Source organism: Phocoena sinus, chromosome 10 (genome assembly GCF_008692025.1).
Source record: "Phocoena sinus isolate mPhoSin1 chromosome 10, mPhoSin1.pri, whole genome shotgun sequence".
Classification (NCBI taxonomy): Eukaryota; Metazoa; Chordata; class Mammalia; order Artiodactyla; family Phocoenidae; genus Phocoena; species Phocoena sinus.
The window spans coordinates 76,997,087-77,013,520 of record NC_045772.1 but is presented as its reverse complement, the minus strand read 5'-3'; the positions used below and the strand labels follow the sequence as shown (position 1 = coordinate 77,013,520).

Here is a 16,434-nt window from a genome sequence, read left to right as displayed (position 1 = left end):
GGACCCAGAAGAGCCAACACAGTTTTGAAAAAGAACAAAATTGGAAACGTGTACTTCCCAATTTCACTTTAGCTGGTGTTTCTAAGACTATTTTGGCATTTTTACTAGTTATGAATATATTATCAAATATTATATGTAAATATTTGTTTTCTGACTATATTTGTCACTCTTCTGTAGGAATTTATTATTGTACATAAATAGAAAAACACTTTTCCCTCTAGTTGTGAGCATACAGTATATTTTTATGTAATTTTAAAAACTGGATGCTAGAGGGCAGTATTACATTACTCAAAGTCTCCTCAGGCAGCTTTTCTTTTCCCCATAAAAGTATACAGTATTTAGAGCAGTGAGTCAATAGTAGGAATATTCGATGCCTGTAAGTTTATTACGCTATAGGGAGAAACTGTGGGGTCTCTAAGTATTTCATATCTCTTGCCAGAATACTCTGTAGAAATTGTGGAGGAGGAAAAATAATTTTCTCTTTACCCTTCTGAGTTCTTGGCTGAGATCCCCTGTGACCAAAGACAGACAAGAGAAAAACAAACAGAAGTTTATCAACAAGTATACTTCATGTATACATGGGAGATACCCAGGAAAAATGAGTAAACTCCCTGAGAGGGCCCAAGCCACCACCTTAAATACCATCTTCAGCTAAAGACAAAAGAAAGATTTTGGTGTTGTGGGGAGACCGGTTATGGGAAGTTACCAGGAAAAGCATAGTAAACAAGGGTAATGAAACCAGGCAGGACCCTGCTGGGCCCTCCTGGGTACAAGCCCCTCCATGTCTCCCACTTCCTGTTTGCAGAAAAAGCTTTTGTCTCCTAGGCCTTCCCCAAGTTCCAAAGAGCAGACTCAAACAGTTAATGATTAGAGAAGTAGAAAATGGAGAAACAAAGAAAGCAGGCAAACAAGAAAAGTAATAATAGCTAGAACAATGGAGTCACAGGACTCCTAGTTCCTCCTGAAGGGATAGAGATAACAATCTGACATATCTGAGTTGTTCTGCAGAAACTAGGACCCACCCCCCCAACCAGGTGAAGGATGTTGACTACATGCTGACCACCAGCACACAGACCCCAGACTGACTGGAACCAGGAGATTGATGATTAAGATTCCCAGAACTTCACCCTGTTATTTCACCACCAGCCAATCAGAAAAATGTCCACGAGCTGATCGCACACCCTGTGACCCTTATCCCTAAAGTTGCCTTCAAAACTCTTGACTGAAAGCCATCAGGGAGTTCCAGTCTTTTGAGCATCAGCTGTCCTTTCTCCTTGCTTGCACCCTGCACCACAACCCGGTGTCAGTAGATTGGCTTTGCTGCACATGGAGCAAGGAGACCTGATTTTGGTTTGGTAACAGTAAGATTCACTATACAGATTTAAGTCAGTGCCTTCTCCACTGAATCTGATTCTGATTTAGAGTCACCCTTCCCTTCTTAGTACAGAGAGGGAGACACTTTACAAATGGAGATTTCCTTTATAAATGTATATTTTCCTTACAAAAGGGTAACTTCTACTGCTTTCAGAGCTCCTCCAGTGTCTGTGAAAAATTAGCTTAAAATAATCCTTATGCTAAAGAGGCATATTTTGGGGTGGCTTATTCTGCCACTCACCAAAACACAGACTCTCAGGACTGAAAAAGACTCTAAAGGTCGTTTATACCAATCACACTACTGATGCTTGATGTCACTCTCCTACTTCCTTCCCTTTTCTACTAATAGTGAAACCACTTGACACCAAAGGCTTAGGAAATTGCTCTACTGGGGAAAGAAGTAGAAACTGTGGATTAGGTGATTTAGGTTTTTACTTCCAGTTCTACTATTAACTATTTCTAAGATTTGGGGCAAGCCACCTAAATTCATTGTATCTCTGTTCCCTTACTTTTAAAACAAGGGAGTTGTGTAGATGACTTCTAAGGAACCTTTTACCATCTTTCTAAAAATCTCTGACTAATGTAGTTGGAGACCACTTTTTGAAAGAGGTTCATTACGGGAGGTTATGGAGCCCCAAGAAAAAGAAGAAACTATGGGAAATATAAGTTAACAAACTAAGTTTTTCAAATGATCAAGGAAAATGTAATTTAGACATTTTTATAGAATACACAGTGAAAAAAGTGAGGCTGGACACATTTTTACAAACAATGATCAAGGTTCTAAGGCGTCACTACAGTGTATGGCATAAAGAAGTTTCGTAATTCTGGATTAGTAATGTATGAATAAATAATGATAAGGAAAGAGAATAATATAGGATTTAGAAAATAAAATATATGAAATTTAAAAAGTAGTTGTCCTTGAAGCAAGGAATCAGCTTTAATTACAGGGAAACTCTGAAGCAAACCACTTGTCTCTTTGTGGTAAATCTTGATATATTTATTATCCAGGAATCTAAGTAAAGAACTTGCTTGTAAAGTAATCAAGCTGATCCTTGAATCAAACAAATCCTCTGATATCACTAAAATTTGAGTCGATTAAATCAAAGTGGCAGATTTCCTGTTGGGTTTTCCTGCCTTTCAATGTAAACATAAGGACTCTAGTGCTAATTGCTTTATTGCCCTTCTAAAACCTAAACTTAGATGCCTGTGATTACTGTGAAACGCGTCTAGATAATGATAGAAACTGAAATGCATGTCCATTGTAGGAGATTAATAAAACTGTGTGAGTTGAAATTACTGAAAATCATTGCAGACATAATTTAAATTAAAATAATTTAATACATTTAAAAATTATTTTCTGTTTCCATAATGTCTGTGATCTACAGTATTTTAAATAGCAGCTTAGGTTTTTGGTCTCTTCTGCAGAAATAAAATCAGAGTGCTTCTAACAGTTTCAAGACTTAATTTATAATGTGGAGTTTTGCTTACAGTCTGATTGTAATGTTAAGAAATTTTATAAAAACTTACAGTGGAGAAGATAAACCTATTAATTCAGGGAATCTGATGAGTAACTACAGTTGACACTGCCAATTTGGGGGTCAGGTTGCTTTGAGGATAATATAACACTAGAATTGTACAAACATATGATATACATACATTCTTTTTATAGAATATGTATCATTATTGTCTTATCTAGTCAGATGTGAGCAATCACATGAATACGTAAGAGGAAACATATAAGGTGTCATGAAAGAAGAAAGAACATTTATTTATCAGGCAAAAAAAAGCATTTGTCTTTTCTGGAAAAAAGAGAAATTAACAAATAAATATAAGGTGAAGGCTTCCCTGGTGGTGCAGTGGTTGAGAGTCCGCCTGCCGATGCAGGGGACACGGGTTCGTGCCCTGGTCTGGGAAGATCCCACATGCCGCGGAGCGGCTGGGCCCGTGAGCCATGGCCGCTGAGCCTGCACGTCCTGAGCCTGTGCTCCGCAACAGGAGAGGCCACAACAGTGAGAGGCCCGCGTACCGCAAAAAACAAACAAACAAAAAAACATATATATATATATATATATGGTGAATATATTAGCCCACTTTATTTTCATTCAATGATGGTAGCAAAAATATACAATGGTAGGTGCTGACGGGAAAGTGGGAAGAGTAGAGATGATCTGGGTAGTTGAAAAACTTCAGCTTTTTTTCTCTTTAAGAACCTTTATTGGTAAAAGCCACTGTATGTGAACCCTTATATTATTATCAGATCACCCAATTTTATGACTGACATTTATACGTAAGGAAAAGTTGAGGTCCACAGAAGTTAAGTTATTCAGTGTTTTGGAGAGATGGTAGGAGACTAGGGATTGGTGCTCATTTCACTTTATCTTGAGATTTTTGTTTAATTTTAGCAGTGTTATTAAAAACTATGTCACAATGGACAAATACCATTTCAGTTTCTCACTTTCCTCTTCTGTGAAAGGAGGGATCAAAATAATAATACATGAATTATTCTGTGTTAAAAAATATGTGGGAAATGCTTGGGTAGGGGAGCAAAACGTGCCACCCCAAAATGTCTCTGTGGCATGAGGATTATTTCAAGCTGATAACAATCAAGCACCAAAAGACTCAAGAAGAAATTTTGACCTTCCTCCTTACTGCCTAAAAGAAGTATAGATCAAGTTATCGCCAGAGGTTGTCTGCAAGAATATGGGCTAGGTGTGGTGGTGGAAACTCAGCAGGGCCTAGAGATGAGAGTACCTTTATGGCGCAACTGCGCTGCATGGCCCAACAAATATTTGTTTACCAAACATTTGCTTTTTCATCTTTCATGTGAATTGCCTTCCTCCCTTTTGAATTCCCAAACCTCTACCCCCAACATCCTCTTTAGCTGCTGAAAATGTTGTTTAAGGCGAGGGTTTCAGCCATTTTGGTGAGTTACTCAGTTCTCCTGGGTCTCTTCCATGTATACATGTTATTAAACTTTTGTTTGATTTTCGCCTCTTAATCCGCCTCCTATCAATTTAATTCTTAGACCAGCCGGAAGAACCTAAAAGGGTAGAGGAAAACGTCTAACTCCCTGGCACTTAGATAAAAAAAGTTAAGTTTCTTAGCAATAGTATTTCTCAGAGCCTTTGAGAAATTAATATTCATTATAGTGGTATGTTGCATTTCCCAAACATTTGGACATATAAACATATTTTGTTTTATGCTTTATCCCTTGATGTCTTCTAGAACACCATACCATATAACTGTAATTAGTGAGATCAAGGGATTGTGGGGCAGATCAAGGAAAAAGATACGACCACAAGGTGGCAGTAGCACACAACGAGCTTTAATTGGGCAGCACTTTGATAGGTTTGCATGGAAGGGGAGTCCCTCACAACAGAACTTCCACTTACTCAGAAAGGGAGTAAGGTAAGGGAATTCCCAGAAGACTGAGCTGAGGAGGGGGGGGGTTATGTAGCTGTTGCTCAGCAGCAAGATAGTTGGTAAATTCAGTATTCTGAGCCATTATGTGGATGTGGAAAGATTTAGTGGGATTAAGTTTTCCTAGTATCTATAATCATACCAGGTAGGCATTTCTCTTGAATTCACCAACTGATAATACATCTTTGGTTTCCAGTGATCTCAGTAATTATATAATTTATCTCAAAAGCCTTCTGCTTTAAAAATCTGACTAATGACTGCAACATATTTTCCAGACTTCAAAATTCATATTTGTTAGTCATTTCTATACTGATACAGGCACCTTTAAGCATTTTATTATTGGCCTTGTTGTACTCAAATTTTAAGTTTTTGGTTGTACCTTCTAAAGATTTCATTACCTATAGGGTCTTTGATGATTGTTTTAAGCAGTTTGCCTAAGGATAAGTTTTTCTGGTTGACTGTGTGTATAGTTTGTCCTCACTTCTATTAAAAGTAGAGGGAAAATGCCAATGAACTATTTCCAAATTGTAGCCAGAAAGATAATCAAGATAAAATTAGCAAAGGCTGAGTTTATAACATGTTATGTAGCCAAGTTATCCTGAGACAAATATAACAGAACATTAAAACATTAACTATTTCAGCTAAGGTTCCAGGACTAGAGGTACCAGCTACTCTCTCATTCTAAAATGAGATACCAGACTTGTACATGATTTGCAAATGCTTGGCTGAAAACTCATTTTGAAATCCGTGGTGCCTCATCCATTCAAAGATGAAAGTGTTAAAGTGGGAAGCGACGGAAAACTGGAAATTGAAGAAAGTATTTTTTTGAAGACAGTTATGATTTGAGTTGTCGAAAGAGGGTTGCAGGTGCTTGCTCTTGCCTTCAAGCCTAGTGAGAGGGGGCTCTAAGGAGATCAGTTGGAGAATCTGATTTGTCCCTTGGAGCCTGGGAGACACATTACACTAATATCAGACCTGAGAAAACTAAAAAGCAAAAGGCTATGGTAAGAGTCCATGTGGCTAAAGAGAGGACTGAAGTTGGGGAAATAACCTGCACTCTTACTGTCTAAAGTATTGTGTTTCCTATGGACAGATGCGGGCTGGCATGGGTTGCCTTGTAGTTTGCTCATGAAAGCAACTTGGATGGTCTAGGAAACCTCAACAGAAAGAGACTGAAGGTGTACCACCAGCTGCCTGGGTGCAGAGGAAGAAAATGCTAGCTACTAGCCAGAAGAGACACATTTGCTTGAATCAAGAGAACTGTAGATGTAGGAGATATATGCAGTGATGAGGGGAGTGGCGGAAAGTGGACCCTGAAAAAGATCAGAAGTGCCCCACTTTTGAGAGAGCACGGATCAGGATGAGCTCCCCACAGGCCCTCAGTGCTGCCGCTAGATCACAGCCGTGGTAGTCAAGTTAGACTTTCCTTTCCCGACCCTTCCCTTCTGCTCACTGCAGTCCCACCCTGTACTGACATTGGTGGGGTCAGAAACCATGGTGGGCAAGCTGGGAAAGGAAGAAGAGAAGCGCGAGGTGGTAAAACAGAGTAACAACGTCCCCTTACCCACAGCAGCGTTTCCACCTACAGCAAACTGGAGCTGACTGGAGGAGCAAAAAGCTTTAATTTGAACTTGTTAGGAGTATTACGTGGGTCTAAGACGTTTTAATTGCTGAAATGAGAGGGTTTCAGTGATATGAAATGACAAGACTTTTAACTATCTGAGAATGATAAGAAAAGTCAGTGGCACATGTCGGAGATTTTCATTTGGCTTTGGGAAATATTAGGCCCTTTAGATTAAACCTGTAATTAATATAGTGTGAGGAAAATGGAGTCACTTTGTGAGTACCACTCTCTTGTTCAATGTATTGATTAAATGTACATATAGCTCAGTGAGTAGATTTACATACTTTTAGTTGGTATTCTGAAAAGACCTATTATCCAAAATTGCTGTTATTACATTTCACATACTGTGGGGTCTCCTCCACTTTACAATAATAGCCTACTTGTTAGAATATAATTTTCTGCCTTGTTTGATGACCAGAGAGCCTCTGCCTGCCTTCTCATAACCCCCAGAATAGTGTTCACATGTACCAATTCCCCGTACTCAGTCACATGAATTTTTCTGGTTCTAAATTATTTTCTTAAAATTATGATTACTAATTTTTAATAGGTAAAATAATTCACATGATACAAAATTCAAAAGGACAAACGGGTATATGGTGAAAGCTTTTTCCTAGTCTTGTTTCTCCACAACCTTCCCTAGAGGTACCCACTGGTAACAGTTTCTAACATCACTTTTGGCTTTAGTGTTGAGAGATGTCTGCCTAAAATAAGATTTAGTCTTCATTATAGATGTCACTGATAACCAAATACAACCCATTACAGGCTTAGTTTAGATTGGCAGTCCAAACACAAGAAAAACCAGAAGATGTCAAAAGTACTTCTAGGGCTTCCCTAGTGGTGCAGTGGTTGACAGTCCCCCTGCCAATGCAGGGGACACGGGTTCGTGCCCCGGTCCGGGAAGATCCCACGTGCCGCGGAGTGGCTGGGCCCGCGAGCCATAGCCGCTGAGCCTGCGCATCCGGAGCCTGTGCTCCACAATGGGAGAGGCCACAACAGTGAGAGGCCCGTACAGCAAAATAAAAACAAAAACAAACAAAAAGGACTTCTAGGATAGTAACTATTAGACTGTAATTAGGAAAAAGAGCTGGAAGGGCTGGGCATAAGTACTGACTCACACATAAGATCCTGGTTATATTGTGGTATGGGACCCACTGTAGGGGTGATGTGAAAGGCATATTATGGCTCTTATACAAGCCAAAAGGGCTGTGACTACTTTAGTGAAGTACCACATTAGCCAAATGATTCTGAATCTCAATGGCTACAGCTTGATAAGATTACAGTTAACAGGTCATTTATGGGGCTTCCCGGGTGGCACAGTGGTTAAGAATCCACCTGCCAATGCAGGGGACACGGGTTTGAGCCCTGGTCCAGGAAGATCCCACATGCCGCAGAGCAACTATGCCCATGCACCACAACTACTGAGCCTGTGCTCTAGAGCCCACAAGCCACAACTACTGAGCCTGCATGCCACAACTAATGAAGCCCACGCGCCTAGAGCCCGTGCTCCACAACAAGAGAAGTCACCACAATGAGAAGCCCACACACCGCAATCAAGAGTAGCCCCCACTCGCCACAACTAAAGAAAGCCCATGCACATCAACAAAGACCCAACACAGACAAAAATAAATAAATAAAATAAATTAGGGGAAAAAAAAGCAGGTCATTTAGCATATTTGAAAGATGTAATATTATAAACTTGACTTCATAAAGCATAATGTTTAATATCATGACCACTACCACTGCCACCATCGTCCTCCTCAAGGCAGTTAACATTTACTGAGCATTTGCCATCACCACATCGCCATCATCATCATGACTTAACATTTACTGAGCCCTCACTATGTGCTAGGCACCATATGAAGTGTTATCAGATAACCATCATGACCAAGTTTATGAGGTAGATACTGTCATTATACCCACTTAATGTGAGGAAACTGAATAATGGAATGGGTTAAGTAATTTACTCAAGGTCACACAGTTATTAAAAGGTGAAACCAAGATTTGAACCCAAGCAGCCTCATACTAACCTGTTACCAGGGGGCATCCATGGAAGAGTAATATACATATCTGAGGACAGCAAGTAAGGACAGCTTCTACAGCCTCATCAGTCAGATTCACACAATATCCCATATGAATCTCCTATTTAAAAATAAAGAAAGTATAATCAAAAGAAAAAATAGGACAATAATAACAGTGTGAAAAAGCTTGGGAAATACTGTACTCTGATAACAAAAAACCCAAATATCAACTTGCAAGAAAAACTCTATAGAAAGGACCAGTGAAATTCTGTAGTAATTTGGAAGGTATAGCACCTTTAAGAGTTAAATGCCCAACCACTTTATAAGGCAATTTGGCAGTATCTATTAAAACTGACAGTAAGTATGCCCCAGAACCCAGCAATTCCAACTGCAGATGTCCACTATATAGAGAGAAACTCTTGTACATGTGCGTAAGGAAACAACTTATAAATATGCCAATTGCAATATTATCTGTAATAGTAAAGAAGTGGAGACTTGGTAAATAAATGGTGGTTCATTAATATATTGTAATAAGATAAAACAGTTACAATGAAAAATATCTATTTGTATTAATAGACATAAATCTTAAACATAATGTTAGTGCAGACAATTTAGAAAACACTATGGTAGCATCTTATAAAGCTAAACATGTACTCAACTATATGACCCAGCAATTTCATTCTAGGTATTTACCCCCTCAAAATGAAACCATATGTCTACACAAAGACTTGTATGCAAATGTCCATAGCAGTATTTATAATAGTCCAAAATTGGAACAACCTGGATGTCCATCAAATGGTGAATGTATGAACAAACTGTGTCATATTCCAGACTATGGAATACTACTCAGAAAAAAAAGGAATGAAATATTAACACGTGCAACAACATGGGTGAATCTCAAAAACATTATGCCAAGTGAAAGAAGTAAAAGAAAAAAGTAAAAAACCAAAAGACAATTTACTGCATGATTCCATTCACATAAAAGTATAGAAAAGGCAAAACTATACTGACAAAATCAGTGGTTGCTTGGGAGAGGGCCACAGCAGGGCACTGACTGCAAAGGGATGGGAGATAACCTCTTAGGGTGATGGAAATATTCTATACTTAACTGTGGTCGTGGTTACAAGGCTGTATAACAATTACCAAAATTCATCACACTGTACACTTAAAATAGGTGAGTTTTATTGCATGTAACTTAAACCTCAATAAAGCTTGAAAAAATTTTAAAACATAATTTTGAATAAAAAAGCAAATTGTAAAACAACACACACACTATGAAACTATTATGTACTATTTAAAAACATATAAAACAATACAATATCTTATTTATGGATATATATACACATACACACACATATGCATAGAGAGAGAGATGATGCATCCAAATATGGAAGGAAAGATACACAGAAGAGTGGTTACCTCTGAAGGAAGAAAGGGGGAATAAATAAGGGGAGGGAGCTTTAGATGTAACATATAATAATTTTTTAAAAAAGAACTGGAACAAATGCAGAAAATGTTAAAATTCAAATGGTTGGTCCACAGGTCTGTTATATTACTTTCTATACTTTTTCATATATTTGAAACATTATATATCTTTTGTTTACTGTTCTAATTCAGAACCCTTTTGCATTGCTGGTGAGAATGTAAAAGGATACAGTTGCTATGGAAACCGTATGGCAGTTTCTCAAACAATTATACATAGAATTAGCATATGATCTAGCTATTTCACTTCTAGGGATATACCCAAAAGAATTGAAAGCAGGGACCCAAACAGATATCTGTACACCTGTGTTCATAGCAGCAGTATTCACAATGGCCAAAAGGTGGAAACATATCAATGGATGAATGGGTTAAAAAAAAAAATGTGATTATAATGGGCAAATTCATAAAGACAGAAGATAGAATAGAGGTTGCCAGAGGCTGGGGGAGAAGATAATGGGGAGTTATTGTTTAAAGGGTAGAGTTTCAATTTGGGATGATGAAAAAGTTCTGGAGATAGTTAATGGTGATGGCTGCACAATGATGTGAATGTACTTAATTCTACTGAACTGTACACTAAAAATGGTTAAAATAGCAATTTTTATGTATATTTGCCCATATTAAAAAAATTTAACAATTCTGGAAATAAGATTCATGTGGTAATTGATATGCATACTTATGGTAATATCAGCTTTTCAGGAGAAAAGAAATACTATGTTGATGTACATATTATAATTAATCATATCTTAGAAATAAAGGAAACTTGAATATATTGAAAACTCATAAAAATTGAGGCAGAAAGCATTGTATATTATACATTGGCAAAGGCATCCTATGATATGAATTGGCAAAGGCTACAGACAATGAAATACAACTGAGAACAAGAGATGGAAGGAACAGTGTTCAAGTCAGGTTTCATTTAAAATACATTAAGGCATTAAAAAAAAGAAAAGATTCAACTCTGGCAAATTGGGGTCCTAGCAAAAACTGTGAATTCACAACGTAACCTTTATGTGAAACAATTCAGCAATCTGAATTTGGGACCGTTAAAAAAAGGATTCATACCTATTGATCCACTTGTTTCATTATGGAGAGTTCATTATAGCAATGGAAGAAAAAAGTGATATGTCCCAACATATGAATATTTCCAGTAGCTAAAAGCTGTAAATAATCTGAATTACCAACATTAGAAAAATGATTAAAGGAAAGTGATACATAACATGGACAGATTTTGTTCTCTGATATGCCTGTGCCTAGAACACAGCAGATACTCAATAAATATTTGTTTAATAAATGAATAATTTTATACAGCAAATTAAACTTTTAGTCATGAAGACTACAGAAAACTATAAAATGACTGTAATATGAAGTTAAGAATATGATAACATTTATTAGGTGCTACCATATGTCTGGAACTGCAGTCAAACCTGGGGATAAAATGACAACAAAGTGATGAACAAAATGGTCCATGCTCACTGAGAACTCAGATCAACAGAGATTTCAGAGGCAATCCTGACATTCAACAAACGCTGTAGCATACGTTTGTACTAAATGTCAATCTTTAAGAGAGGTCCTTAGACTTTTAATCAAATTTATTTTCAAATTATAAACTATTTAGCAACATTGGTAATTTAATTTTCCAGAATTGAACAAATTAAAACCAACAGATTAAAACAGGGTATCTAATAAATAGCAGGCATACATGTTACCCAAAAGAGAAGAATCAGTTAAAAAGATGAAGATACCTGTATTTCAGTTTCAGTCTGAAATTGTGGTCAGAAAGATGCTATGAGCCAAAGGTTAAAATATATTCCTTTAAGGAAGGAATTAAGTTCTAACAAATTTCAGAAAGATTTCCATTAAAATGTTTTGGCACTTAACAGAAATAAGCTTTGGAAAACTGAAAAAGTGAAAAATTCAATGACACTACAATGACCAACACATTGGTTACTGGATTTTTTCCTAAGTCTGCTTAGGTTGGTGCTCCTAATTTTATAAAGCTGAAGTAAATATGTAGGTATATTTCCTACCACTGCATAACAACTAATTTCCTGGTGGTTTTATTAGGAAGTGATAAACTAGGTTAACTGTTTGAGAACTTTGTTAAAAATGATGGTGACTAACACACCACTGTAAAGCAACTATACTCCAATAAAGATGTTAAAAAAAATGATGGTGATTATAGGATAATGTAAAAATTGAATAACCTAATGAATATAAGGCAGTAGCATGGAGGCTAGAATGTAGTAAGTGCTCAACAAATGTTAGTATTTAAACAGTAAAAATTATGGCAGTTATTGTCCTTACAGTTAGAATGCAATTTGGAATTTGGAACTTCATATTTTAAAGAAAGGAATTTCTTAATTAAAAGATTTGTAAAAATATATATGCTATTTTATATACACACATACACACATAAATACAAGCAGAATGCAAATATATAAATATCACCAAAAAACTATTTGAGCATTAAATCAAGCAGAAATATTTTGGCAAAAACATGGCACCACCATTCTATTATAATAGTGATTACTAACTTTTATAATTCATTTATAGCCAGCTTACTTCCAAAAAGGATTTGATGTGATTTATTGTTGAAAAGCACAGCTATATTAATTATGAGTAAAAACAAAATAAAACACTGTAAACTGAAAAAGGAAAAAAACAAAATCTTGGGACAAAAGTCTTCTTCATATTTAGAAACAGGTTACAGGTATCACATCAGTCATTGGATACAAAGGTTGAACACTAATTTAAGATCTTTTCAAACAGCTGCACAATGTGGCTTCTGGAGAGGAAAAACCTTTTCTCTATCCTCTTATGTTTGTCTTTGGAAGCCTTCGAATTAAACTGACAGTAAGATTAGCAAGAGAAAAGATGAGGTTTATTCACAAGATCACAAAGAAAGTGGCTCAAAGAAATGGCTAGAATTTAGAGTTTATATACCATCTTAATAGGGGAAGGGGAGGGGGAGAAAGGACACTCAGAAAAACAGGTGACTTTTTAGGGAAGACAAAATGAACTTTAGGAGAATAGATGGGACTTAACGATAATCTTGTGACAATGTTTATTTAATGCAATTTGTCATCTGACTTCCCCATGTATGGGAAGCCTACCTTAAAGGGGGTTTGAGGCAGTTGAATTCTTTTGGAATGGTCTGCTTTTAGGCAGATGGGGGAAGGTGGGGTCTAAGACAAAGTCTTTTTTTTTTTTTTAAACCCTTGTTGTTTCTCAGACATCTTCAGATCAAAATAATTTTTACGCCACAGTGGTATAGTCTGGATCCCTTCATGGATTCAGAAAAAGATGATGGCAAGAGAAAAAATATGATGTCAAGAAAAATACACTGGCAAGAGAATAAGTAGTCCTGGTAAAAATATCAGCCAGACATGAAAATTCTAAAGAATGTCATTTTACATTGATAAATTTTCATCCATAATAAGACTATCTTTAAATGTATTAGAAGCTAAAATTTCTGGAGAATAAGAACTTTTATTGGAAGTAAAATGGGATTTATTATAAAGTATACTTTATCTCCTAATTTTAACCAGTTTTTCTTCACTCTGGGAATAAAGAGGTGGAGGTAAAAAAAAAAAAAGTCCATGTTAATATCTAATTGAGAATAAGGCACTGGTTGTCTTCTAGGTTTAAAAAAGAATTTCTGAGGATAATGTGAATTCAGATAATCATCATCTTTACAGATATTTAAAATTACCTCTAATTTCTTGGCACAAGGTCCACTAACAAGCGCAACCACACCACTGTCAGATACCTGAGCAAAGGGAAAAAGGAACATAGCACGTAAATGGAGAGGATGGAAGCAAACTTTTATAAAAATTATTAATTATTTAGATATAGTTTTATTTCCTCCCGTTTGGCAAAGGTGTCTTAGCCACACATACCTTCCACCCTTACTGAAAATAATTGGGGGGGGGTGCCAAATTATACTGTAATTATTTAACTATCAAAGCATGAAGCCAACGATTTTAGTGGACTTCCCTGGTGGTGCGGTGGTTAAGAATCTGCCTGCCAATGCAGGGGACACGGGTTCGAGCCCTGGTCCGGGAAGATCCCACATGTTGTGGAACAACTAAGCCCGTGCGCCACAACTACTGAGACTGCGCTCTAGAGCCCGCGAGCCACAACTACTGAAGCCCACTCACCACAACTAGTGAAGCCCGCACACCTTAGAGCCCATGCTCCACAACAAGAGAAGCCACCGCAATGAGAAGCCCGTGCACTGCAACGAAGAGTAGCCCCCACTCTCCGCAACTAGAGAAAGCCCGCTCACAGCAATGAAGACCCAACATAACCAAAAATAAATAAATACATAAATAAACAAATAAAAAAATTTTTAGCAACAACAAAAAGAACTAATTATGTTCTGATGAGTTATGGATATACTCTGGGCAAATACATACAGTCTCTACCTTTCAAGTCTGTATTTCATTTACCTGAGTAGCTGAAAAATCAACACACTGCAAAAATGGGCAGTTTTCTCCTAATGCCTGTAAGGACACATCAGTAATACCTAAGCAGCCACCTAAATCAATGATCTTTAGCAGCCGGCAATTGAGTGCAAGAGCAAGGACTCCTTCATCAGTGAGATTGCAGCATCTTTTCAAAGAAGCTTCGTGCAGGTAAGAACAAGATGAAGCCACAGCTTTTATTCCTGAGGGAAAACATAATTCTGTATCAATGAGCTATATATGTTTATATATGACAAATGTGACTGATTTTCATTTCATCAATCACCAGTACTGATACATCCAATTGCATGTTAGCCTTTTTCAAAGTAGTGCATGTGGGGATATACTTTATTTCCAGTGATGTTGTCATTATTTAAAACTCTTTTGGAATGTTTCAAGAATTCTCTACATAATCTGTAGTATATTCTTCAGAGTATCTGCAATTAATGACAAGACTTTTTTGTTTATGATTAGACTTGCTTTTAGGAAATAGCCAAAAGTCATTCAGAACCAAAATAGGTAATTAAATAGTAGATGATTCTCCTTTTTGTTAAAAGTTTTAAATAAAGTTAATTTTCTCGTGGACTCTGAAAAGAAATCAAAAGTTAAATGGCCCAAATGTCTTAAGTAATAGTTTTCATGCTTATCCTTAGGAATCATACCTGTATCTCTGTGTTTTCTCTTCCCTCTTTGATTCTGCCCTTTGCTATCAACATGCACCTTCTTTGTTAGCCTGGACCAATCTTACATTTTATCAACGGTCAAGAAAACAGAAGCCCTTAAATTCAATTCAACTGATGTAAAAGCACTCTGGTGACAGGTACGTGATAATGTGCCACATAAATAGAAACATACTTCAGGAATCCTGGGCCCTTTAGTCATGGACAAACATTATAGCACTGTTAAAAGGAACTTTCATGGGCAAAATACACAAAAGGGAAGATGGTAAATTCGTGTGTAGGTCATTTTTATTGTTTTCCATACCTTAAGAAAGAACTCTTATTTTATTCATTAGTGTCCAGCATGAAAGTTCTTTTTAGTGAATCAATATTTGTGTAAACACTTTAAAACTTATGCTTCTTTGCAGTATTATGAATATCTTAACTTGCTAACCAAGCTGATTGTAAAATAGAGCCAACTACCCACAAGATTTTTCAGAAACCTAGGTAGCCAAATAACTCTTTCTTTCTTATACTGAAGAAAAAGATAAAAATCCTCTATTGAAAAAAAATGGTAAAAATCCATTAATTCATGTAACAGTCACACTGAAAAATGCAGTTTGTCTGGCTATAAAAAACTGTAACTGGAGAGGCCCGTGTACCGCAAAAAAACAAAAAAAACAAACAAAAAAAAACTGTAACTGGACAAGGCCGGTACCAAGTTCAGTTGCTTGCTGCTCGAAAGGCCAATACTCCAGAGACAAGTATTGGTGGAAAAGGAAAAGTCTGCTGTATTCAGGAGGCCAGCAACCTGGGAAGCTGGTGGACTACTGTCCTAAGACCATCTCCAAGTTGCCGGATGGGAGACAAAGGTTTTATAGGCAGTGTGAGGGAGGGAGCTGGAGGGTACATGAGCAGTTTGTACACAATTTTCAGATTGGTTGGCATCAAGGTGAAGTTTCAAGCAACACCAATCTTCTGGTTTCAACCAGTCTGGGGTCTACGCGCTGATGGTCAGCAGTTTTCATCTCGTGGGGGTATGCTTCCTGTAAAAACAACTTAGGAGTGTGTGTTAGACCTTTATATCTTTCAGGGAACTGGGAGCTTGGTGATTTTGCTATTTGACTGGCTTATAGTATAAATTGTTGCCATCTTCCAGGCAATGTCTTTGAAGTTGGTATCTGGAATTAAGCAAGCAGGATTAGTTCTTTCCTAGTCAATCAGTCATTGTCTAATATAGTTTTATGGCAGCAGAAAATATATGATTAGTTTTTTTTTTTTTTGTGGAGCACAGGCTCCGGACGCGCAGGCTCAGCGGCCATGGCTCACTGGCCCAGCCGCTCCGCAGCCTGTGGGATCTTCCCAGACCGGGGCACGAACCTGTGTCCCCT

At 37.2% G+C, this 16,434-nt stretch overlaps 1 protein-coding gene across 2 annotated transcripts in view; it reads right to left on the bottom strand.

Moving 5' to 3' along the window:
• AMN1 (antagonist of mitotic exit network 1 homolog) overlaps positions 1-16,434 on the bottom strand; it is a 72,524-nt gene that overhangs the window by 6,657 nt on the left and 49,433 nt on the right. For both annotated transcript variants that reach the window (XM_032644647.1, XM_032644646.1), the window contains exons 4-6: positions 14,370-14,587; positions 13,631-13,687; positions 8,446-8,557 (exon numbers count right to left, since the gene is read on the bottom strand). In XM_032644647.1, the coding sequence (XP_032500538.1) occupies positions 8,446-8,557; positions 13,631-13,687; positions 14,370-14,587 (387 nt within the window). The remainder of the gene's footprint in view (positions 1-8,445; positions 8,558-13,630; positions 13,688-14,369; positions 14,588-16,434) is intronic.